The sequence below is a fragment of the Cyprinodon tularosa genome, unplaced genomic scaffold (genome assembly GCF_016077235.1).
Source record: "Cyprinodon tularosa strain WSP-4 unplaced genomic scaffold, ASM1607723v1 ctg334, whole genome shotgun sequence".
NCBI lineage: Eukaryota > Metazoa > Chordata > Actinopteri > Cyprinodontiformes > Cyprinodontidae > Cyprinodon > Cyprinodon tularosa.
The window spans coordinates 48075-75456 of record NW_024039046.1 but is presented as its reverse complement, the minus strand read 5'-3'; the positions used below and the strand labels follow the sequence as shown (position 1 = coordinate 75456).

At 40.6% G+C, this 27382-nt stretch overlaps 1 protein-coding gene across 1 annotated transcript; it reads left to right on the top strand.

Annotated features, from left to right (window-relative positions):
• Positions 1–78: 78 nt before the first annotated feature.
• On the top strand, positions 79–27382 carry npdc1b (neural proliferation, differentiation and control, 1b). The gene is made up of 9 exons (XM_038294121.1): positions 79–407; positions 11568–11783; positions 17542–17631; positions 17721–17909; positions 18452–18518; positions 18614–18695; positions 20870–20949; positions 21042–21141; positions 25551–27382. The coding sequence occupies exons 1-9, from the start codon at positions 338–340 to the stop codon at positions 25620–25622; spliced, it is 966 nt and encodes a 321-aa protein (XP_038150049.1). The 5' UTR covers positions 79–337; the 3' UTR covers positions 25623–27382.

Below are 27382 nucleotides of genomic sequence, written 5' to 3'. Positions count from 1 at the left end.
ATCACCTCCCGGCTCAGTGGCCAGTAATAGAACTCGCGCACGCGGCAGCTGCACCTGAAGCAGCGGAGGACGCAGCAACGTCATTACGTCACACGCTTCAGCTCCTAGTCTGTCCTCAACCAAACGGAGTCAACACGATCCGACCCTCCAAGTCCACAACACCCTCCTCGGTTGTGCTGCTGGTTCCCCGGTTTGTCAAAGCTTCTCTCCTCCCTCAGGAACCAGGGGATGGAGGGATGATCCGGACCGACTCCTCTCCGCAGCATCTGCCTCCTCTCTCTCGTCTTTTTACTCCTCCTCCGCTCGGTCTCCGCGCTCCGCCGGAGCTGAGGCCAGGATGCGGAGCCCGCTGCTCGGCCGGGCTGCGGTGTTTGCGGCCCTGTTGGTCCTCAGCTCCTGCCTGACAGGTAAGGAAATGAGAGCGGAGCTGGTTCCTGCCGCCAGGCTGCTGCTGCTGACCGTTACTGATAGGGCTCCATTATTTCCCTGCTATCTGCTGCTGCCTGCTTCCTCCAGCTGTTCAACACAGAGCCTCAGAGAACACAGAGTTTAGTTTGGATCTTATTGCTAGAAGCCTGAAAACGTAGCTTTCCTCCAAAGCTTCAATTATAATAAGATTTATCATTATTATTATGATTATGACTGTTGCATTGAGTGGAGCAGGTGCTGTCCCTCACATCCAGCTGAGGAGCAGTGGAGGCAGGGGCGGATTTAGGAAATGTTGGGCCCTAGGCAAAGACAGGCAGGGGGCCCTATGAGCTGAGAAGACAACACATAAAATAGATCCATTCTACAGATAGAGAAATGTTAATAGAATAGACATCCATTATTTGTTCTACATTTTGTCCCTTTTCTTGTTGTTTTCCTCTCTATGTTTTGTACTCAGCTGACTTTTCATGCTGTCTCTAAAGGAATGAAAGATTTTTTCCAAGCACTAAGCTCACTTAGCTGATTGCTCCTTCCTGTGTTTCCAAAAAGGCCAAAGTAAATAACCCAGTCCTTCTTTTCACTGTAGACAAGCCATGATCTGCTTATCTGTTCTCCATTTTTCATTTGGATGAAATAATAGCTGCATGAATCATGACAGCAGACAAGATAGAGGAGAGCAGGAGGCGGGGTTACCAATCTACTTGCTCTGGAGAGCAGAGTTCGCGGCTTTTAGATGTCTCCAAAGTCTCCAGTAGCAGAAAAAAGTCGCTAGATCTGGCGCTAGGCGCTTTATTGAAATCAAAGTGCTAGAGGGGTCTGAAAAGTTGCTAAATATAGCGACTAAAGCGCTAAGTTAGCAACACTGCTCTTTGCATGCTGCTGTCTGTTTGGACATTTATGAACATGTGCAGCAAATGGACTGATCCAATATGGTGGACACTGAAGGTGGGGGCTGCAACACACTTAATATTCTAAGCGTTCTGATGGCATTTTAGCAAAAGGGTTTTTATTAAAAACATAATTAATGTGCAAAAATAAGGAATAGTTTTATTAACCATACATGTAAACAGAGTGTTAAGGGGCCCCTTGGAACTTGGGGCCCTAGGCAACTGCCTAGTATTGCCTAGGAGACGATCCCTGCATCCATCCAGGAGGTGTTTCAGTCTGTGACCTCATTAACCTACTGAAACACTCACCTCGTGACTTCATCCAGTTATTCATAACTTACTGCTGTGTTTTTAGAGCAGATAATCAGCATGTTGAAGTCATTGATGTTTGAGTTCAAACTGAACTCCAGCTTCCAGGTAAGAGATCTGTTTATATGGAGATACCTCCAAGCTGAGGGGAGCTGATTAAATGAATGGATTTATTAATAGAGAGCAGAAGGTATCGGGACATTTAACACATTTTGAGTGCAGACATGTTTGTGATCTGGATGTTTGGATCTTTCTATCATCAAAGGATGATTCACAACAATAACATTGAAAGTATCAGATGGATAAAGAGCTTAATGAGTGTCTGGGTAATGAGGAAGCTTTTGGGCCTGCAGATGCCTGTTATGATGAAGAGGTGGTGCCACGGTGGCAGGCTCTCTGTGACGCGAGTCTCTGCGTGTTCCAGGAAGGCTGGATGACAGGATCCTATTAGGAGCTGTCTGGGAAACAAAAGAGGCCAAAGGGGATGTGTCACTGGAGCTGGTGTGAGGCGCTCGGTTATGGTGGGGGAGCTGTGAGCGTCATCTGGACGCTCTCAGGAACACATTCCTCCTGTCAGCTGAAGAGCTGGAGCAGAGCGTGACGTCTGCAGGTGTCTGTCCAGTACTGGGTGTGCTGGTTTGTCTTCAGCAAACTGGTCTTAGTGGGACTCCGTTAGTCCTTCAGCTCATGATTACTGTAGACTTTTCTTTGATTTGATGTCTGTGTTTCTACGTTCAGACCTGCTGTGAATCCTGCGATGATCAACAGTCAGTTCCAAGTCCACCTGTTGAACCTGATTGTTCTTTATTTGCTTTTTCCTGCTGAGGTTTTGTTTTGTTTGGGGAAATAAAAGCTTATTTAAGTCGTGTATTTGGCGTGTAGACTCGAGAGGATCTGATCTATAAAACCAACATCTATGGCCAGTTAGTGGTATTGCTAGGCAACGGCACCGTGATGTTCAAGCTCTGATCAAACACAATTTTCCAATAGAAAGGTTAGAACTCAGAATCTTCGCTTGAAGGAAAACCTTTTATTGAACTTTTTTATTGACATTTACCTCATTTGTTTATAAATAGAGTGAACAGAGAGAATACATGGTCAAAATTACATAAAATAAAATAGAATTAAAAATGTTTACTTGGGTTCTTTTTGTCTTATCAGGTTTTTCAAGTTTGTTCTTTATATTTTGTTGCTGTCTTTCTTTTTAATGAATTCAATTCAGTTTATTTATACAGTATAGCACCGATTCACAACACATCATCTGAAGGCACTTTACAGAGACAATTCACCAGATCGTCCAGTCAGATTGGTTCAAATTGGTTTTCTATCTAAGGACAACCAGCTGATTTTATTGACTCATTGATTCGAAGGCAATCCCTCACACTAAGCATGCTTGTAGCGACAGTGGAGAGGAAAATTCCCTTTGAACAGGGATAAGCAGGCTCAGTGTGAGCGGCCATCTGCTGAGGGCGACTGGGGTTCAAGGAGACAGAAGCAGACATAGAAAAAGATGCAGAGATACAAAAGGCAACTGTCAACCAGCTCCACATGCGCCCCCGTCCAGGAAACACACAGCCAGCTCCCATGTCAGAGGATGAAGAGAGCACATCCTGTTAGTCACAGTCAGAGAAACAGGACTACACTGGAAAACAGGCCAAGCTCCAACATCTATAAGCAAAGGTTTTGATGGCAGCAGCACAGCTGATATTTCTATACAGTATGATGTCACAGCCAAACAGGAACAGACCAGATGAAGCTACTATGATGAGAAAAAGCAGAGAGATCAGAACGTTAGAGATTGAACCAACAGATATTGCAGAATAGCAGAATATAGATAGAATGAACTGGAATGATTAAAAAGGGGTCCCTTTGTCCTCCAGCAGTCTAAGCCTATAGCAGCATAACTATAGAGATAGCTCAGGATAACCTGAGCCACTCTAACTATAAGCTTCACCAAAAAGGAAACTTTTAAGTCTAACCTTTAAAGTAGACAGAGTGTCTGCCTTACAGACTAAAACTGGTTGCTAGTTCCACAGCTGGTTCTGAAATGCTAGGAACTAGCAAAAAATTAGTGTCCATTTCTAATAGGGATGGAACGGTTTATGAAAACCGTCCGAACCGTTCGGTTCGACTGTCTCGGTTCGTTTCGCGTGTGTTGCGTTCGGTTCATGCGCTGCTCCTTTTTCTCATAGGCGAAGCGTTTACACTCCAGAGCAAAAGGTGGCGGTACTGCGACCAAAGCCAACCACCAGTAGTAAACAAGAAGAAGAAGAAGCGAAGCAGCGTAGCCGGATGTAGCAGAAAAAAATCAGTTGTGTAGAATTGTGTGGGTATGGCGAGTGGAAAAGAACAGGAGTTGGAAGACGCGCCAGCAGCACTTTATAGGTCTGTTGTATGGGACCGCTTTGCATTTAGAGTGACCTACCATGACGGCGGAAAGAAAGTTGTGGATAAAAGTGCAACAGTGTGCAAGCATTGTGCAACACGTTTTGTTTATGCTAACAGCAACATGACCAACATGTCATGCTAACCCCGAAATCCCACATACTCTGTCAGCGCTCCGCCCCGCTGCGCTCCAGACCGGCTGCTCAAAGCAAAGCCTACAGCCTGCACTGTGGCTCCCGTCCGCTCCGCTCTGAGTTCCTTGGAGATGGTAGAGAGCATGCACCAGATGATTAAATTCAAACCAGCAAAACATGCGGAAATGATCCAGGGTTTCCGCGGATCATTAAAAATAATTACAATTCATTTATTTTTTGGGGGTTTTTTCATTAATTTCATTAATTTTTATGGGATTTCGGGGTACACTGGAAAAAGGATCTGAAAATAAGTAGAAATGTCTTAAATTAAGTGTATTTACGCTTAATTTGAGTAGGTAAATTAGATAGTTTGCCAATGGAATGAGTATTTTTGCTCTTAAAATAAGAAAATTTGATAAAATGCACCTGAAATAAGACAATGCAATTGTGTTTTCTTATTGTAAGTGTAAATTGTCGTGTTCCTTGGCAAATCTCTCTTTTACCTACTGAAGCCAAAAGCAAATACACTTATTTTAAGAAAAAAAAAACGTATCTAAATTAGCAGTTTTGTTATCCATTTCTGGCACTTTGAAAAATAATATACTCAAATATATTTTCATATGCTGATATCAAATTGATTTTTAAAAACGCGGTATCGATCTATTTTACTTTCAAAATCTCGGGAAATTTCATCGTTCTGTTACAAACTCTCGTGATATTTTGCAAATTCTTGTGAGATTTTGTTAGTAAAATAGATCTATACCACGTCAACATATCAACATATAAAAATATGGCAAAATTTCGGGAATTTTCGGGGGGATTTCGTAGCATAACGGTGACATATAGCAATATTTCATTAGTAAAAGAGATTGATATGTTTTTAAATGGCAATATATCAGCATATGAAGATATTGTGATATTTTAATGTATCAATATTTTTTCCCTCATCTTTAGAAGTTTTTAAGTCTGTGAAAAATAAGTTTTTGAGGAAGAAGTAGTTTTTTTGTTTTTTTTTTTACTTTAGAAACTCAGAAGCTGATCAGATATCGGGTTAAATATCGGTGGGGTGGCCGATGTCCGATATTCAGTTTTAAGGCCGATACAGGCCGATACCAATAGGGGGCCGATTATATCGTGCATTCCTAAAAGTTTCAATTGGTTGCCCACAGAGGGACATAGTTCTTGTATTTATTCCTGTCAATGTCGATGATTCTGTTATCAATAATAAAACTTAGAATTTGTTTCCTTCTGCTGTAAGCTCTACTGAGAGGCTGATTTCAGCAGGACTTGCTACCATCCCAAACCTCCATTGAACAAAGATCTGATGCTGGTGATCTTTGAACGAAGATTCAATATTGGTGACCTTTGCACAAAGGTTCAACATTTGAATAAAAGTTTGCCAGCAATCTTTTAACAAATATTTATTATTACATTTTTTTTTAACAAATACTTGTTGTTGGCTATCTTTTAGCAAATGTTTAGTAGCTATCTCTGATAGGGATGCACAATATAATCGGCCCCCTATCGGTATCGGCCTTAAAACTGAATATCGGACATCGGCCACCCCACCGATATTTAACCCGATATTTGAACAGCTTCTGAGTTTCTAAGTCTAAAAAAAAAAAAAAATACTACTTCTTCTTTCTCAAAAACTTATTTTTTACAGACTTAAAAACTTCTAAAGACGAGGGAAAAATATTGATACATTAAAATATCACAATAGGGCTGGGCGATAATTCAATAACGATATATATCGATCGATAGACGTGTGGCGCAATAGAAAAAAAGAGGGTCGATAAAAGTTCGATAAAAAAGAAACGCAGTTTTCCTTCCTTCTCATTTTAGCCTAGCATGTAGGTTTATGCTAGTCACTGCTTCCTCCCAACCAATCACAATCGCGGACCCAGGCACGCCGTCACAAAGCGCTGCCCTCTCAAACCACAACACAGAGCACATGAAGATGTCGCAGCAAGGAGAGGCGGAGGAAATTGTTCCAAAGAAGGGTTTTTGTAGTTCGGCAGTCTGGCAGTATTTCGGTCATGGCAAGTCGGACCAAAAACAAACCACAGTTATCTGTAAAATATGTAGGGAACCAGTAAAAACGAAGTCTGATAACACAACCAACTTTTTTTTTTTTTTTATCATCTCAGCCGCTCACACCCGCAGTAGTACGAGCTGTGTAGGCCCCGGCGCGGCTCTCCTCCGAGGAATCTTCAGGAAAATATATATATATTTTCAGTTCTGGGCAGTTTCCCACGTAGTTCTAACAATTGAGAGAAAAATGCTGAGAGCCCAGCAACTTCAAAGTAATAACTCAGGTTAAAGCAGGAAACGGGGGCGAAGGCGGTGGGGGGGCATTTATTTATTTGTTATATTTATTTTGGTCACTTTTCTGGTCACTTTAGTTTATTCTTTGTCAGTATTTAATAACATAACCTAGGTCTCTTAAGTTATTTTTCTTTAAAACAATTCTGTTATGGTTTAAAAAGTTGGTTAAATAAAGATTTAATTCAAAGGCTGTGTTTGTGTTTTTTATTAAAATTAAATCATTTAGCAATATTATAAAAAGTCCAGGCAGAGCTGCACATAAAATATGGTTTCAAATCTTTTCAATAATTATCGATATCGATCAATATGCATTTTTTTTTATCGATAAGCTTTTTTTCTATATCGCCCAGCCCTATATCACAATATTTTCATATGCTGATATATTACCATTTAAAAACATCATATCAATCTCTTTTACTAATGAAATATTGCTATATGTCTTCGTAATGCTACGAAATCCCCCGAAAATTCATGAAATTTTGTCATATTTTTATATGTTGTTATATTGACGCGGTATCGATCTATTTTACTAAAAAAATCTCACAAGAATTTGCAAAATATCACGAGAGTTTGTAACAGAACAATGAAATTTCACCAGATTTTGAAAGTAAAATAGATCGATACCGCGTTTTTAAAAATCAATTTGATATCAGCATATGAAAATATATTTGAGTATATTATTTTTCAAAGTGTCAGAAATGGATAACAAAACTGCTATTTTCAATGACTACTTATTTTTGTCCAGCTTTAACATCAGTATCGATATCGGTTATCAGCTACATGAGTTTTAAAATATCGGCGTATCGGATATCGGCCAAAATTCCAATATTGTGCATCCCTAATCTCTGATAAAGGTTTGATGTTAGCCATCTTTGAGCCAGACCATTTACCTAACATTTATCTTGTTATGGATCTTTAAAAAAAATTGTTGGATGTTATTGAGTTTAGTTCATTTTTATTGCAACAATTCACAACACAGGTCATCTGAAGGTACTTTACAGAGACAAGTCAAACAAGTCCTACAGTCAGATTGGTTAAACATTTCTTTCAGAGGAAACTCAAGAATCTCTGAATCCTAACTACACTCTGGAAGTCCCCTTCTCTGCATTTTACATAAACACTGCAGCTTCAAACCATCCATGACTTCTGGATTCTTGCAGTGACTCACTTCTCTGCGATGATGCTACTGCCCCTCAGTTGCCATGGCAGTTGTCATGGCAACCCGTGTCCAGGTTTCCTGCAGGAGGGATGCTAATGAGGAATCTAAAGGGCTTAATATTGATGGCAGTGTCTAATTATGCTGGCTGCTACGTGGAGGCTGCTTCCAGAACCTGTTGAGTCCTGTTCAGCCCCGCATCCCTGCTGGTACCTGAGCGCACAATGAGGGGGTTACTTTGCTGGGCCCGTTTTACATATACATGGTGCTGTCCAGAGGCTGTGAGCCATTCATCTGCTGCTGTTTGCATGCAGAAAATCCCGGATTATGTTTCCAAATTCACCAAAAAAAACAATATAGTCCTCAAAGAGAAACGGCTTTTAGCTTGAATGATATTTGGAAAAATATCATGTCGCCTATTTTTCCCTGCTGTGTCAATTAGAAAATACTTTTGAAAATTTCTTGAGATTCAGACTGTTCACTGCAAAAACCACGGTTAATTTGAGCAGGTAACTATGATGATTTCCCAATAGAATGAGTATTTTTAGTGTTAAAGATTCTATTTTGTTTCATTTCTATGATCCCTCACACCAAGCATGCTTGTAGCGACAGTGGACAGGAAAACTCCCTTTGAACAGGAATAACCAGGCTCTGTGTGAGCGGTCATCTGCTGAGGGCAACTGGGGTTCAAGGAGACAGAAGGAGACAGAAAAAGAAGCAGAGATACAAAAGGTAACTGTAAAAGGAAACACTGCCAGGCAGATGAGCTCCGAGCCAGCTCCCATGTCAGAGGATGAAATGAGCACATCCAGTTAGTCACAGTCAGAGAAACAGGACTACACTGTAAAACAGGCCAAGCTCCAACATCTATAAGCAAAGGTTTTGATGGCAGCAGCACAGCTGATATTTCTATCCAGTATGATGTCACAGCCAAACAGGAACAGACCAGATGAAGTTACTGTGATGAGAAAAAAGCAGAGAGAGCAGAACATAGAGATTGACCTAACAGATTCTGCAGTGGGCAAATAGAGATAGAATGAAGCAGAATGATGAAATGGGGGTCCCTATGTCCTCCAGCAGTCTAAGCCTATAGCAGCATAACTATAGAGATAGCTCAGGATAACCTGAGCCACTCTAACTAGAAGCTTTATCAAAAAGGAAAGTTTTAAGCCTAGCCTTAAAAGTAGACAGGGTGTCTGCCTTAGTTAGGGGGCGGGCTTAACGCAAATCGAGTCGCCTCCTACTGTATCAGAGTATGTCCACAACCTGTGGATCACAGTCTCTCGCTCTGTTCGAAAACCTAGGACGCATCCTTAGAAGACCGGATTCGAAGGCCGATTACGTCATAGCGCGGCGCCGAGGTCTGGTCGGATTCCAAGAGTCCTCGTTATGCGGCCTTAAAATGCGTCCTTCTTTTAGCCCGATTTGAAGGACGGGTCTGATGTATCCTCGGTATTCTTGGATATCCCAGGATTCATTGCGAGACCAAGCAAGCCGTGATCAGAGTAACGGTTATTTGGCGCCGAACAGTGGTGAAAATTGGAAGTTCAGTTTAATATAATACAAGTCATTTAATAGTTCCGTCTGAGATTAATGAAAAATAGTTGTTTTAATGGTTATAGAGTCAGATATGTGGCGGTAATGTTTGATTTATCTAAAGGTTTTTATCTGTTACTGATTAAATGGGTTTGGCTGGAATTTAAGGACAGATTCTAATATATTTGCAGGGTGGGGACTATAAATCCGATGGGATTTTTATCTTTTTATTGCTGTTTTGCACAATATGCTTAACTACGTATTTTTTGTTGTTGAATATTAGAGATTTTGCAGATATATTTTTTATAAATACATTGTTTAGATTTGCTTATATCTTTCTACCCCTTTTATAGAATAGAAAATCCCTTTATTGTCCCACAATGTGCAAATTTACAGCAGCAGAAAGATTATTGAAAATGGTCACACAAACGGGGACCTTAGAAAAATGTATAAGAATAACATAATAGGGAAGAGTTAAAATATAAACAATAAAATACTGTAAAGTATTTTAACAATATAAAACTGGAGAATAAATAACCAATATGCAGCTATGGACATTTTTACAGTAATGGATATTTGAAAATAGCAGCAACATCAGAGATGTGCAGAATGACAGCAGCAGGTTATTTAACTGACTAAGGTTTCTATCATTACATTTGATTTTATTTGTTCCTGCTCCCGGTGGTTGGAACATTTATTCCACTCTGGATTCTTGTGAGTGTAGTCTTTGTTCACTTTACAATAAAACAGAAATAAATAAACAGTTTTGAAAACTTCTGTATTCATTCTTTTCCTGCTTTGTGTGTCAACGTTTACTGTTGCTAAGCAACAGAGCATACGGCGGTAAAACCTGCCGAAGGGTGGACCTGGTCGAATTCACAGCCTAAACTCTTCCGGTCTCCTTATTTTCAAGGACTTCGAAGGATCCAGTCTAGGTAGACCGCGTCCTTGGAGGACCCGTCCTAGGTTTTCGAACAGAGTCTCTGTAATCGATTTGCTTCGCCTTAATGTGCAGGGTGACCAATCAGGTGTTAGATAACCGCCCCCTAACTTTGATGGGTGAGTTTGACAGATTCTTTTAATGGTTTCGATGCACTGCGACACAGGACCATGAAATAATTAAATGCACACTGAAATAATTATATATATATTTTTAATAAAATGAAGACGTATTTTATTAAATTAATGACAGATTTTTATATTTAATTCCTTATTTATTTAATGAATTACACATTTAATTAATTGTTTATCGCTGTATTTATTTATTTAATTGTGGCACTTTATATTAGTGACATGGTTTTAATTAATGAATGACACATTTATTTATTTAATTCCACATTTAATTAATTATTGACACATTTAATTATTTATTTAATGCTGTATTTATTTATTTAATTTTGGCACTTTTTATCCTCCATACTTTATGGGGCCCCATAAAACTCAGTTTACATGTATAGTTAATACAACTATTCCTTATTTGTGCACATTAATTATGTTTTTGATAAAAAATCCTTTGTCTAAAATGCCATCAGAACGCTTATAATAATAAGTGTGTTCCTTAATTAATAAATAATTGATAAAATTTCCTAAATCCACCCCTGGCAGAGCGAAGGACATCTGATATAGTTCCATCCAGATAAAACGCCACATTGGCCCAAAGGTTGAAAGGCCCGATCCAGTTCCCACAACAGACCTGTAAAGGTTCCTTTGCTGATCACCTCTAGGAGCATGGAGTCCTGGGGCCTAGCAGACCGGCCGCTTTCGCTGTGCTTTCTGTTGGACCGACCTGCTTCTTCAGGTCCTGCTTGGTTCCAATGGATCCCAGTGGCGACCGTCGCTGTTCTGTCTGATCTAAACTAAAATGATCGGAGGTGAAACGCTGCAAAGAGCAGAGAGATTTAGCAAAATATTTTCTAGAATTCTATAATTCTAAAAAAGATTAGAACATTTTGTCCCTACACCTGCAGACAAATTGTCAAATTTAAGACAATTTGTTCGACAAACAACAAAAAAAAACACCAAAGAGACCAGTCAACATCAACCAAACCAAACATCCATTTTCAAACTAACTAAATTCACCTGAACATGAATAGAAACAAAACCCTCCAGCAAATAAACCTGTCAGTGAATACAGCCAAAGAAGCGAGCAATTAAACTCTAACCTCCAAGTGTCCAACCTTACATACATACATTTACTTTCAACGTATATTGGGTGATTGAAATGACAAAAATGTTGCTGATTTAGCAAAACAAGCTGCTGAAGCTTTGACTAGGCCACAAAAAGCAGATCTCTGACATCTTTGGATGCAGTGGGCTGGTTTTCCTCAGCACTCCTTTAACCCATCTGACTGGATCAGAGTCCAGTTCCAGTGAGTCCAACCTGTGCTGTCTCTCCCTCCTCAGGGTCTCACAGATGTCCTGGCAGTTTGGACTGCGCTCGGGCGGGACGACACTTCTGCCGGCCAGGCGGCTCCCGCTGCGGGGCGTGCCTGCACCCTCTGGTGGAGAACAGCGATGGGCGCTGCGTCAGCAGGAGGAGCCGTGCTCACCACTCTGCTCCTCATTCTGCTCCTCATTCTGCTCCTCATTCTGCTCCTCATTCATCTGAGCCTGTTAACGGTAGGTACGGGAGGCCTGCTGGGAAAATTTAGGCTTAAAAAGATCCGACTGCTGAAAGAGTTCCTTTTATAACAATGACCTTTAGTTACATTTGGGTTTGGTCATAATTTAAATAATCATTGTTTTTCTTGTCTGAAACAATGGATGCCATTAATATTGAATAAATAAAATCTCCCCTCTGGGTCCCATGGGTTCCCACAAACCAGAGATGGGGACTCGAGTTTGTGACTCGTACTCGAGTCGCACTTAAGTCGCATATTTAATGACTTTAGACCCGACTTAGACTTGTGATTTCTGACTTGTGAACAATATTTTATTTTTAAGTGTTTTTTGTTTTACTAACTTGACTGATCGCCGCTCGCCTTACTCGCACACAGCAGAGAGAAAAAAAAACGGCAGAGGGGCTGTCAATCAGTCCTGTAGCACTGACGTCACTGACGCAATGCTACGTGACATATATGCCCGCGCGCCCGTGCGCATGCATGCATGATCGACAAGCCAAGCTTTAAAAACTTCATGGCAGTCGTAGAGGAGAAATATAGTGTGAATAATGTTGTGAATTGGCACTAAATAAATAAACTGAATTGAATTTAAAATACTGCCCGCCAAGTCGGTTCTGTCTGTTCCAGGGCATTAAGTTATTGCCACAATGTTTCTTTTATGAAATTATTGTTAATGTCCTGGTATTTATTTAGGGTTTTTCTTTATCTGTTGTAGTTGCTAACTTCATATGTATTAATAAAAAGCAGGATTGTGATTGTTTTTTTTTTTTTCACAGCCCTCATTTTCACTTAAAAATAAAAGAGCAGACATTTACTGCTAAAACTAGAAAAAGTTGTAACCACAAATGTCAGGTAAATACTGTAAGACAATTGTTGTTTTTGAAAGAAAAAAATAAAGATGCAAAATTTAACTGGAAAAAAATTGCATGTGTGCTTTTTTAAATTGTATTTTTCATTTAGCAGTTCAAGATAATGATCATTCCATAGATATAATAGTGACCTTTAAGCTATACCATCTCAGTGACGGAGATGAAAACACAACGAGAAACAAGCAAGCACACAAATTATTGCACTTATTTTAATTAATCGAGTGATTAGAATTTATTGTGCGATTAATTGATAATTGTGACAGGCCTTCTCAAGACTTGAGACTTGACTTGGACTTGCAAAAAATGACTTGTGAACATGTCTGCCACAAACCTACCCAGGAAAGTCTTTCAGATTCAACAATCAATGCAAAACTGTTTGAGCTGATTAAATCTGGGTCCCGATGAATCTGTTTGAGTCTGTTTCTAGTTGCAGGGAGGGTTTAGGAGGCAGCGTCACCGTAGAGGCTGATCCTCTCGTAGTGCGTCCTCCGAACATGCTACCATTGCTCTAGATAGAACTTTACATGAGCGTTCTCCTAAAATAAAATAAAATTTTCTACTGTAATAACTTTATTGTGCTGTTCATATGCAGAGGTATTAAGTAACAAAGTACAAACACTTTTTTTTTTTACTTAAGTAGAAATTGTGGCTATCTATACTTTACTGAAGGAATTATACTTTAGACAAAATTTTACTCCTACTCCTTAAATTTGTTTGTAATTATGTCTGCTTTCTACTACTTGCGCTTTGTTTTTTGACATTCTGCTGTTTTGTCTGGATCCAGTTGTACCTCCTCTGATTAAAGCATTTTGTCCCTAATGCCAAAGTCAAAGTAGCTTTATCAGTCCACCTCGGATTAAATCTTCCTTGGGTTCATGGATCAGCTGCTCCAAACGCATCTCAACCACCATAGATAAAAACAGTAATACAATAAAAGAAGAAAAGAAATAAAAATAACCTGTAATCATAAGGAGTACTTTATATTCACATCCGTTAGTCGCTATCATTTTAAAGAAAATATATCAAACACTGAAAATCAACATTTAAAAATATATTTCTTTCTTTGCATAAGAGGCTGATTTTAATAATGTAAGGTCTTTATAAAAAAATTTTAAAGCTCAAAATGTTTGACTTTAAATGACATGACCCCTTTGAAAATGAATCCAGGCTGGTGCTTCAGGTGATGATGTTTAAACTGGCCACACGGGGGCAGTGTTTGCTTTGTGGACCACCTTTCAAAGAAAGCTGATTCCCTGCCAGAAAGGCTGTTTATACTGTTATAATGGAATAGGGGGTTTTCATGTGACGTCGCGCTCACGTGACTACTCAGCGCGTCCGCCATATTGGGTGGCAGCCTTAGGCAGTATTGACAGTGAAAAATGGTGAAATCGTGTGTAATTGTTGGTTGCACGGCCCGTGGAGGTGGAGATCAACGCTCTTTCTATCGCATACCAGCCGTAATCGTGAATCAATGTGAAAAAACAAAACAGCTATCTGAACAACGCCGTCACCTATGGCTGACACGGATATCCAGGTCCGATTTGGACGGTGTTAAGCTGGAACACGCCAGAGTCTGCAGTGCTCACTTTGTCACAGGTAATTAACTGTCAAGCATTTAAAACATGTAAGAATATATTAATAATAGGGCGTGGGCGTCATGACGTATTACTTTCCGTGGCCGCAATGTTGACCGTCTCCGCCGCCGCTACTCAGACTACTGCCTATGACCACCGCGTACTGGACTCCCTCTCTCTGCCGTGTTTTAATTTGATTAATTTCACCTTAACTTGATTTCAACCAGCGGGAAAAGGCTCAAATATGCGAGAAACCCGGAGGGTTTAGGGAGGTTTGGCAGTTAACGTTACTAACCAAACCTTTGAAACACATAGCAGCTAGTTAAAAGTACATTACATGCCTGAGTGGTTGTTAGCACTAACGGTTAGCACTGTTTGCTGGCTTTATGAGCTGCAGCTCCTGAACCCATCCATTCGTAAACTGCACATGAGACTCCAAGGACTTGTAGCTTTGGAACTGTTCGCGCACCGCCGGCCGTTAGCCACCTAGCATAGCGAGCCCTGCGTCGGATTGTTTACATTTTTACCATCTTATTAAAACTCACCCGTCCACGTATGATGGCGATTTCCTTCATGTACATCACTTCGACATCTCGTACCCAACCAGATGTGAACTGGTTGTGAGCCTCTAGACCCTTGTACGCTCTCATTTCCTCCAGAGTGTGCAGAGGGTTTTCACTGAACACCGGGTAATGAACTATGTTACCGTGCTCTACATTTGGCCAATCATCTGGATTAGTGCTAAACAAGGCACCGTGGAGGGCATAGGGGTCCATATGGTCGATCACGGAACATTTCCTCAGATATGTTCCATGATCTGGTGGCTCTAGCGTGCTGGCGTACTTATCTATTCGCGACATGATATATTCAATATACGATAATATGCCACCCAAGATGGCGGACCGGGAGCTGGCCAGTGACGTCACTGAAAACCCCCTATTAAGGAGTGTTTAACTCACCCACCACCCTCCACTTCTGGTTTGTTTATTTTCCCCTCCTTGTTCTTTTTCTATCTGCTGCCCTTAGGGGGCGCCATAGCAGATACTCAAATAAGACGTTATTACGGTTTCTCTTTTAGGGCCACAATGAAAAAGCAAAAAAAACCTTTTAAATCTCTCTGCATAAACTGAATATGTGTGTGTTTAACATCTAAGGGCTGCTCAGTATTAGAAAAACTAAAAAGGTGAGGAGACTGTGGTGTTTATATGACTTTAATAAGTGTTCTGCCTTGGGTACTAAAGCGCCAATTCACAACACATGTTATCACAAGTCCCTTTACAGAGAAAATTCAACCAGATCATACTGTATAGTTAGCATTACTAAACATGTTAAGTCACCTGTCTAAAAGGAAAGCAACAACCTCTGCGTGCATCCTGGGCCCCTTTGGTGTCTTAAATCGGCAAAAAGGCTCAGAAGCTTGAAGCTCTCACTCTTTTTTTAGCTTGAATCTGGGTTTTTTATTTATATTTTGAATAGAAATATCTCCATCTGTCCTGAAACTTGTTGGATTCTCCCAGATTTTAAATGCCTGGTTCCAGATACCTTGTTAAATTTTATTTATGGCTGAACTAATCTCAATTTAATCTGCTGAAAGTCAACAACCCTATTCACTCTGCTGCAGAATATTGACTGTCTGCAACTTGCTGCAAGCAGACATGTTCACAAGTCATTTTTTGCAAGTCCAAGTCAAGTCTCAAGTCTTGAGAGCTCAAGTCCAAGTCAAGTCTCAAGTCTTGAGAGCTCAAGTCCAAGTCAAGTCTCAAGTCTTGAGAGCTCAGGTCCAAGTCAAGTCTCAAGTCTTGAGAGCTCAGGTCCAAGTCATGTCTCAAGTCTTGAGAGCTCAGGTCCAAGTCATGTCTCAAGTCTTGAGAGCTCAGGTCCAAGTCAAGTCTCAAGTCTTGAGAGCTCAGGTCCAAGTCATGTCTCAAGTCTTGAGAGCTCAGGTCCAAGTCAAGTCTCAAGTCTTGAGAGCTCAGGTCCAAGTCAAGTCTCAAGTCTTGAGAGCTCAGGTCCAAGTCAAGTCTCAAGTCTTGAGAGCTCAGGTCCAAGTCAAGTCTCAAGTCTTGAGAGCTCAGGTCCAAGTCAAGTCTCAAGTCTTGAGAGCTCAAGTCCAAGTCAAGTCTCAAGTCTAGAGTAGGCCTGTTGCAATATTAAATTAATGGCACAATAAATTCTAATTACATGATTAATAAAAATAAGTTCAATAATTTGCGTGCTTGTTTCTCCTTGTGTTTTCACCTCCGTCACGGAGACGGATCTAGGGAATGATCATTATCTTGAACTGGTAAGTGAAAAATACCTGCTTATATGTCACGTAGCGTTGCCTCAGTGACGTCAGTGCTACATGACTGTTTGACAGCCCCTCGGCCGTTTTTTGTTTTTTTTAACCTCCGCTGTGTGCGGGTAAGGCGAGCGGCGATCAGTCAAGTTAGTAAAACAAAAAAACACTTAAAAAATAAAATATTGTTCACAAGTCGGAAATCGCAAGTCTCGGTCGAGTCTGAAGTCCCTCAAATGCAAGTCTAAGTCGAGTCTGAAGTCATTAAATATGCTACTTAAGTGTGACTCGAGTACGAGTCACAAACTCGAGTCCCCACCTCTGGCTGCAACACACAAACTCTTCTGGGTTTTGTAGGATAGAGAACTCTTAACCAATCTGGATGGTGCGACTAAATCATCTCTGTAGAGGAATGCGAGGTGAAGTGCTGAGAATTGGTGCTACATATAAATCAACTGAATTGATTAAGAATCACTGAGTGACTTATGGCTCCTGAGCTGCAGGGTGTTGACCCCCCATAATCAACCGGTTTCTGTATTTTTGGATCCACTGTCAGTGTCTTTATTTGTAAAAGTATATTTTACCACAGTTGGCCTATAAAACTTATGTAAGAAGAGCTGCTAACGTGCTTTAAAAAAAGGCTTTACTTATTCCAATTATTCCTACTAACATCTGTTGCCTCTGGGAGCCATTGGCCCCTCAGAGGCCTGTAGAAACGTTAAAAAAAAATACTTTTTTAAAGGTTTTCTCCTGTTAGAGGTTTAAATTTGCTCACTGAAATATTTCTGATTGGTTTAAACAAACATAGCTCGAGTAGCTGTTCTTTTCTGAGATGATTTTGACCTTTGACCTTCCAGAGATGCTGTTTAAAGTAATAATTCATTTTACCACGTCGCAGTGATAAAAATACTCTGTGTTTCTGACGCTGTCCAGTTTTTGGTTTGGGGTTGATATAAAAATCGGTTTGTGGCGGAATCTGAAACCGTCCGCCCATTTCTCTGAGCTGGTCTGATTTAAGCCTCGCTTTGAATGCAGGTGCGGTGAGGACCTACCCTGAGCTAGATGAGGAGATCGATTTCCTGTCGGCCATCATCAGTGAGCAAAGGACCGAGTCCAGGATGCCAGGTACCTGAATGAAGCCTTCCCAGGCTTCTCTTTGCTTCTCCACATCCTTGATGCTGTAATTGTTCCAATTTTGCCTTCATTTGTCTCAGCGCCACTCTCCCAGGACTTTAAGCTCATCCAGCCAAGCTCCGCGCACAGAGGATCCCCCACAGAGCAGCCCACCAGCCCCAGCATCACTCTCAACACCACGACTCCCCCATCCACCACCAGCCACACTCCTGGTCAGCTCAGAGACCCTCTCATCGTCGCCTCACCCTCCAATGACCATATCTACATTAGTAAGTTCGTCTATCAGCCATGGAGGCTTTCTGGGGCCCAGAGGACACAGAGGGAGGTTCACAGTCTGACAGCCGAGGCCTAGACTAAGCTAGCCTGTTCTCAATGTGAACTCTGTCATCTTTGGGGAGTCTAGCTCCTGATTATGTCGCTGATTCAAGCTGCCGGATGGATCCAGAGAAAAGAGGCCAGTGGTTTGTCGAAACATCTAAACTCTGAACATTTGTTATATAAATGATAAAACAGGACTAACCTCTCAATAAACGGACCCTGTTTGAATCCATCTTGACGGGATCTGACATTCTAACCACGTCACTAAGCCCAGCCCAGGCGTCTTAGTTCAAAGGCGTTCTTTGTGAGTGCTGCCTACATTGAAGTCTTGTGATTTAGCTGATCCTTTACAGAACATTGGATTTGCCACGCCGTCTCACTATCATCCTCAGTGTCTTCCTGCCGCTGCTCTCAGAGACCATGTCTTCCTCTGACTGTCACAGACCTGCAGATAAATCCAGCCTTCTGATCATCTGTTTCTCTGTGTTCTCAGTCATGAGCAGCGTGTTCATCGCAGCGGGTTCGCTGGCCATGGTCATAGCAGGAGTCTGCTGGGTCAGGTAAGACATCTCTCCTCAGTCTTCTCTACTCGACCAATTAGGATGCATGTCGACTTTCAGCACGCCTCATTATTGATTCATGTCTTTTGTTTCAGACTGCAGAAGGGGGTACGGCTAACTCAGAAGGTGGACTATCCTGCGTATGGTGTGATGAAAGCTCAAACCTTTGGCAACTTTGTGAGTAGATCTCTTGAAAAATATTTCAAACTTGAGGAAATGTAATTATGCTTAAGCACCATAGTCTGTTGAGATGGAGAGAGAATATCAAACAAATTCACTACTCAAAGCACCAGGTGCTCCGTTTCCTTTCTTAAGATATTTTATCATCTGGTAGGCAATAGAAACCATTTGATAAACAATAAAATCAATTTGATTGACAATAGAAAACATCTGGTGGTTGACTTGAGCTGAGTCGACTCACATCTGAATAACTTCTCAATGATGTCCAACTTTATAAGTCTAATTATCTCAATTAGATATCATGCACTTGGAAAAAGAGACTGCAGGTTTTTTCTCTTATTTTAAATGTAAATTGTCTTGTTCCAAGCAGGGCTCGATGTTAACCATCGCCCGATCTCCCGGGGCAAGTCGTTTTTTTTGTTGGGAGTACAAATTTCATTGCATTTGCCCGCCAGGCAAGTGCAATGATCTCAAAAAAGAATTATTTATTACTCAAAATTATTTTAAAATCACCGACATTCGATGAAAACGATCCGGAAGCGTTGCCGGCGCCATTTTTGTTATTTTGTACACATTCTCGCCTGATTTGTAAAAGCCGGGTGATTTTCCGCCAGATGGCGTGATTTTTGTCCACCTAGTGGTAATTTTGATGTAGTTACCAAAACGACAAACGGCTGAATTTTTTTTTCGTCAAGGAAAACTAATCCTGAGTCAGTTTAAAGTCAGGAAATTCTGAAATTATGTAACACCTGCAATAAATAACTATGTATAATGATTCTCTAGAAAAGTCACATTATATTAATAGTATTATCTTGTATAAACATACTGCGACTCTAAAATAAAAGTTAGTCATTTGTGACATTGACTTCTGTCTTGTGATTTATCTTAAGTTTTTAACCTGTCAAGTTTTTTTTAACATTACAATTTATATTTTTCTAAGCACACAACAGTTTAAAGTAAAGTTTAGTTTGAAAAGAATGTGCAGGAAGGATTGTAAAGCATGTTAACACGGTAATGTAGGCTTGAGTTCATTATCTGACGCATGCATATACACACCAGGAACCTGGAAACTTACTGAATTACAAAAAACATTTTAAAAAACAAACATGTTTCATTGATATATATACAAAAATGAATATTAGGAACTATATTTATCAAACATTATACTGGGCAAGTAACAATTGTTTCTGGGCAAATGAAATGTGAAAGTGACTTGCCCAAAGGGCATGTGGTAAAAATCCTTAACGTCAACCCGAGGCTACATACTTTTATCTGTTTTTAACTTGTCAAGTTTCTTTTTAGATTTTTAACATTACAATTTATATTTTTCCAAGCACACAACAGTTTAAAGCAAAGTTTGGTTTGAAAAGAATGTGCAGGAAGGATTGAAAAGCATGTTCACACGGTAATGTAGGCTGGAGTTCATTATCTGACGCATGCAGATGCACACCAGGAACCTGGAAGCTTAAAAAATACTGAATTACAAAAAAACATTTAAAAAACAAACATGTTTCATTGAAATATATACAAAATATTAATATTAGGAACTATATTTAGCAAACATTATACTGGGCAAGTAAAAATTGTTTCGGGGCAAATGAAATGTGAAGGGCAAGTGGTAAAAATCCTTAACGTCAACCTCTGCCAAGTGTCTCACTTAACTCCTCAACTGCAAAAATGCACTTATTTTAAGAAAAAATGACGTAGATATACATGTTTTTTTAGTTCACCTGACCGTCGCTGCACCACGAAGCTTTTTGAGTAATTTATTCTACTTGCAACCCTTTTAAACTGATCAAATCCTGGGAACGCCGTGAAATCGCCCTAAAGTCACGTCTTTAGATCATTTTTGAAGAACCTCAAGTCCTGATAAGAAAAATCTTAAATCTAAGCGACTGTGTTCTTAATTGTCATGTGACTCTAGTTAATGTGTGAATGTATTTCTGAAGACATTCTGGCTCCTCTACGGTCATAGCAGTCTTTAGAGTTATTTCTATCACTTGCATCAAGTACTATCCTCAGCAACTGGTTAAATTTAGTTAATATGTGTGAAAGGCCCCCAGCCTGTTAACCATGAGCAGCCCTGACAGCAGAAATGCTTCTGCTGTAAGGAAATGTCAGCTGTAGGGTTTTTGCTGCATCTTGATGGGAACTTTTGATGTTTTTTTTAGCCTGGAGACAAGAAGCTGGCCCAGAGTGCGCAGATGTACCATTACCAGCACCAGAAGCAGCAGATGCTCTCCCTGGAGAAGTGAGTCCCGTAGTGTCCCCCTGCCTCGTCCAACCAGAGACACCCGTTCAGTAGCCAATGACTGTGTGCCTCTGCGTGTTTGATCTCTGCAGAAGCAGGGACGAGCCCAGGATTCCTGACTCGGGAGCGTCCACAGACGAGGAGAATGAGGATGGAGATTTCACCGTGTACGAGTGTCCAGGGTTGGCACCAGTGAGTAAACACACTTTCATCTGGGGTCTCAGTACATGCATGGGCCATAAGGAACCAGGCAATTCACTGAGCTAATGATGACAGCGAGTTCTTAGTCAAACCCCTCATGCTACTTTAAAACATTGTGTTTATTGTCCTTAAGCCACATTGTAACTAGTTTGGTGACGAATTCTGGTCATTTTCCAAGTTTAAGGACCCATCCTGCCCCAGATCAAACTTCTGCCAGGGATGATTATCCTCAGGGTGGCAGCCTTCTCCTTTTGCTTCCAAACCTAACCAGTCATTTAGGCTGACCTCTTCAGCTTTGCTATCATTAGACTACAGGGAATGCGTAATGCTCAACGTCTCTGCGGGCATTTGGATGCTTTCAGATGGCTCCTTACTGTACAGTATGTTGCGTCTGGAGTTTTGGCGTTTTCCTCTCTTTCTCTAGAGGGAGGATGGATCCAAGCTTATTTCTCCCTCTTTCTTTTTGATCCAGATCTCATGACCATAGGTGAGGGTGAGTGTCTAGACAAGGGGTCGGCAAAACTGTTGGGTTAGAGCCATATTGGAGCGAAAAACGAAACAATAAGCAAATCTCTCTGGAATTGCAAAAATGTAAAAGTCTTATATAAGCTTCGCAGGTCAACACTGTAATGTAATAGTTTTTGTTGCTTTGATGAAATTATAGAAACACAATAAAGAAATCAGATTTTTTGTGTCATTTTTATTTTGAGAATTTTTGGGGAGGGCTGGAAAAAAGTTCCCATACCTGTATCAGAGCGCTACACTGCAAAAAATCTAAATCTTGATAAGTCATTTTTTCTTAAAATAACTGCATTTGTTCTTGAATTGAGTAAAAAAAGAGACATCTTGCCAATGGAACAATTGGCAAACTATCTCATTGACCTAATCAAATCAAGGGTAAATACACTTATTTTAAGAAATTTGTACTTATTTCTTGATCGTTTTTCCAGTGTACCTGTTTGATCTGTGGGCGGTTTTCTATGCTTGCAACCAAACTAGCAGCAGTAGTGGAGTCTGGAGATGCAATCCACTTCTTAAATCTATCTTTGCTCTCCTCTAATTTATACAGAAGTTCTGCAATCGTACTTTTTCTCTCACTCCCCACTTGGTGATCGGCTGCATATTTAGCATGCCTTCCATAACCCTATAATGCAAATCTTCCTTGACAATAAAGTTAAAGTTTATTCTTTGAATGTATTTATGATATAAATTTTTACAGCATTGGAAAATGGTTTTTTTACCTCCAATACACCATATTAAAACAAACAAAAAAATATATCCATCTTCTTCTATGTTCATAGATTTTTGAAAAAGCTTCAGAGAGCACCGGGGGGGCGTGTGGCTCTGGAGCCACGGGTCGCCGACCCCTGGTGTAAACTGATAGGTTTATCATCCTACTGTATTCCAAAAAAGTAAAAAAAAAAGAACTATCCTCTCGACTTAGTTTCCAAGTTGAAGACGTTTCTCTTCCATCCAGGAAGCTTTTTCAATTCAAGAATGTTAGAAAAAGCGTTGAGTTTGAGGTTTTATACAGCAGCCCAACAAAGTCTTGTTTCAGCTTAGAAAACATGCAAATTGAAACGGACGAACGGGTCCACCCCTTTGGAATAGGGGTCGTTTGGCTTCTTTTGTTAGCCTGCAATGCCCCATACCTGTCTGTGTCTCTGAGGCCCCGTCCACACGAAGTCAAAACGAACACGAAACGCTGATATTTTCCAAAACGTTTGCCGTAAAGACGGAGACGTAAAATAAATGTGAGCGTCCACACGAATGCATGAAAACGCTGCAAAATGTATGCCAGGCCTGTAAGTGGCGCTGTGGTGCCAAAGCAAAAATAAGCGAAATGTTGGGCATGCGCACTAATATTTATACATGGTTGCCCTGCGGGTCTATTTTCGTGGTTAAGTCAAATTCAGGTGCTGAACTATGTGGTCGATATTGCTCTGTTCTTCCTGGAGATATTCCAGAAGAAGATTCTGTTGTAAGCCCGACCAGCCCGACAGCAGGGTGAGTAGCATTAGCAGCAACGGCGCCATTGTTGTTGTGATGTGTCGCGCTTGCGTGTTTAGAGGCGACGCTATGACGCATGCGTGTAAAAAAAAAATGCGGTTAGGGTGTAAAGATGGAAACGCGAATACGGCGTTTCAGAATCTTCCCACTCTGAAGGGTGAATAAAAAAATGGTCGTTTACAGACCCCCGAAACGCCGGCTTCGTGTGGATGAGAGGCTGGTTTGGTGAAAAATTTGTGCGTTTAGGCCAGGGTTTGTCTTCGTGTGGACGGGGCCTGAAAGGGGGGTCGTTAGAGGGAATTGTTGGCCTGGATGAACAGGTGAGGTCTACTGTTCCCCTCTAAGGCAGTAGGGGTCGTGATGATGGCATGAATGAATCGACTCACTTGCTGCATTGTAGGTTTTTGAAAGCTGAAATCTAAGTTCACCCTCTCTAACTCAGATTTCAGCAGGGGTGGAAAGTAACAAATTACATTTAGTCACGTTACTGTAATTGAGTACTTTTTATGAGTAAATTGTAATTTTCTGAGTAGTTTTTGAAATATGTAATTTTTACTTTTACTTGAGTAAATTTTAACCTAACCCCTCACGTTACTGAGTGGGGAAAAAAAAATAAAAAATACTGATGGTGAAAAAATTAAATGCAGTCGGAAATTTAAACCCCTGTGTCACGGAACCGACACATAATCGCCATTAAAAAATAGAAGAAGACTTTTGAATTTTAACAGCACTTTATTTACACAATTCAAGTATATAAGCAATTGATGTAAAAACAAGTGTCAGTTAAAAACATTAAATGAGGAGCTTGTTATTAACAGTGGGATTCTGTTGAGTTTTAGTTTGATTTCTGGTATCTTTTGGGCTTTTAATTTTATGTGCATTTTGAAAACTTTAAAATGTAGTTTAAATGTCTTTATTCCTATCATGGTGTTGTCTGTTGGACAGGACTGAAAATAGTTTGCACTTTATGGTACAGGTTGTGACTGTCCTTGTGCTGTGAGGAAGTATGTTCTTTAGCCCGGCTGAAATATGGTCCACTGAAATACGCCTTGAAATCGATTAAAACACCTTGTGATCAATTACATTCATGACTCATCCTTTTTTGCATTAAATAACTCATAGTAACTAAGTAACTTTTACTCAAATTACATTTTAAATGAAGTAATTTTGTACTTTTACTTGAGTAAATTTTGTGATGGGTAATTTTACTTTAACTCTGAGGAAGATTTAGATACTTTTACTCAATTACAATTTTTTTTTTGTACTCTTTCCACCTCTGGTTTTCAGCTTTCAAAAACCTACCATGCAGCAACTGAGTTGATTCCTTCATGCTATCATTGAAACCCCCAAATAAACCAAACGAAACCCATTCCTAAGGGGCGGACCCGTTCGTCAGGTTTAATTTGTTCTTCTCTAAGCCAAAAAAGATCTTTGTTTTTGGTCCACTCTGAAAAGCCTTGAACTCGATGCTGTTTCTGACTCTGCTCAGTGAAAGCATCACATCTCTGGAACTCTTTGCCTCTGGAGCTTAAGTCACAGACTGATATTCGACTTTTCTCCACAAGATTGAAAAAAATGGCTCAAAGACAATCAAGAGTGTTAGCACTAAACTGGCTTGTACTGTACATTTTTGTTTTAACTTCTCTTGTTTTGTTTTTTGTTTTTTTGTGTGTTTTTATGCATTTGTGTGTCGTTACTAACCTCCCTCCCTCTTAATGCTAACACCTTTTAAAAGCCTAACCAGGGACGAAGGCTGCAAATTAGCCCATGGCTACAAGCCTTATGTACTTGGACATCGGCCACCTGTTTGGTTGCAATGTTTAATTGTACTGTCCCTGTCAAATAAACAAATAAATAAAAACAATTTTAATTGAAAAATCTTCCTGGATGGGAAGTGAAACGTCTTCGGACTTGAAAACAAAGTCCAGTGGATATTTTTTTTTTTTTTTTTACTTTTTTGGAATGACTGTGACCTGGATGACTGAGAATCTTCTCCAGGACATCCTACTTTACCGCAGCAGACTGGATCAGGGCCGTAGTCCATCTGTCTGTCTCCTGCTTGGCCTTTTCTGGTGACCCCCTTCCTGTTGAAAATTTGGCTCTTAAGAAATATGGTAGAATCTGCTGTGATAGAACTGAAGAACCTTCAGTTTCTCATAGTCACATAACCATATTTTCATTCAGTCGACTATGAGAGGATGTTAGAAGCAGGTATTAGCCATTTTTCTGGCTGGTATGGATGGCTGCAACATCAGGTCCTGAGCATCCTGCACATGATCTCTTTCAGAGCCTGAAATAAACAGTGTTGTATGAGAGGCAATGAAAAAACGGAAACATGCAATCAGTTTTTTTTTCCTCTCATCATTCATTATTGTTTTGTTTTTTTACAGACGGGAGAGATGGAGGTGAAGAACCCGCTGTTCGACGACTCCAACCTTTATCTGCAGAGATTCCACAAGTAGACCTAGAACCTTCAGATGCAGCACCATGTGTGTGCTGCTCCCTGGATTTACACTCACATTCACCCTGTAGCCGCTGTCCTCAGTCCAGCTCAGCTGGAGAGCAGGACTGACAGAGTGAGGTCCGGTACTGGGAGGAGGAGGAGGAGGAAGGAGGTGCAAAATGCAAGCGTTGAGTTCTTGTTGGAAGCGCGACTGAATGTGAGCGCCGTGCTCTGCAGCCTACTTCTGTGCTGTTTCCTTTTTAGTTCAGCGTTAGCTCCATGTGTGTCGGTTCCAGAAGGAAACTGATGGACGGTTGATTTCTTCTTCACCCATTAGTAAATGCTCTTCAGTTCTGACTGATGTTTGGTTTTATTCGGAGTTTGGTCGTGGTTTTAGAAAGGAGCAGTTTTATGTTTGCCGAGCACGCCTCCTCTCTGTCAGGATGCCATGTACTTCTGTGTTTCGTTCCTCTATGCATGAAAGGATGATGTAACAAATATGCATCTCTATTTTTTTCCCTCCAAGTTTGTACCTCAAACTTGCTGCTAATATTTATCCGATAGATACGCTGTATTTATGTATATAACAGACTTCAGAGTCGTTTCTGGAGCAGGAACATAAGCTGTGTGGGTCTGTGATCTGTAAATAACAGCTGATGTGTCTCTGGCCTCCTGAACGCTGCTGCTTCCTTTATTTGCAGGGATGGCCGGCGGTTGTATCAGCTGTGCCGCCACCAGAGTCCAAACATGTTTTCGGGATGTTTCTAGGTTTTATTTAAAGATGTTGAAGATGTTTAAGCAGCAAAGGGAGCCACTGAATGACACAGCTGCAAGATAAATTAGAGACGCACTGATCAGATAATTGTGGTTTTATTAAAGCTTCCGCCATCTTTGATCTGCATTTAAAAACTATAGCGAAAAGTGGTTTGAGCTGCATTTATAGAATATATTCTTCAGCTATTCTATCAGTAGAAATTAGAAAAATCTGCATACATATAGTTCTATCTGATGGCTTAGATAAAACTGTAATATTTCAATCCAAGGCTTTGGATGGTATGCCGATGAAATACAGGCTTTTCCTCTCATGGTCCCATTATTGACAGAAAAGTCTCTCTGACCCAGACCAGCTGGTTCTGCTCCGGTTTTAAGAGACTGAGTGAATATTTCAAAATTGGGTCGGAACTAGAAGCCCTGCAAATATGATGACTGTGGAGGAATAACATCACAACACAGAGCGGAGAGAGATTTTCCAGTAAAACAAACTCAAGTTCCCAGATTCCCAGTGGCTCCCCAGAGAAGTCATTGCGTTGGTGGGCTTCCCATCATCGACCCAAATACGCCAGACTGTCAAAAAACTACAACTTCCTGTTTTCTGCCTCTTGGATTAAAGAAACAAGCTGCCAACTGTGAGGAGACGCTGGGTCAGGATGGGGGGAACTCCTCACTCCATCTCCCCAAACTGGACTGAAATCGCAGCCCAGAACCTGTAAGACCAGTTTATCCAAAAGGACAGAGATCCCGGAACAAAGCGGGTCGTCCTTGGAGCAAAGCAAAGATCAAATAATCAGCTGATCAGGAAGTTTCTGGTCTCGCCTGCTGTTTTTTTCCCTTTAAGCTGGAAGCTAAACTCATGCCTGCTGGTTGGTCTCCTCCAGATCGACGGTTCTGTAAAAAAATAACTGTCTTTGGCCTCCTTTGTTCCCTACATGTTAAGCTTGCATGTGCATATGTCAGAGCTGTAGTAAAAGAAATAAATATTTATAAGATCTTAAGTGAAAA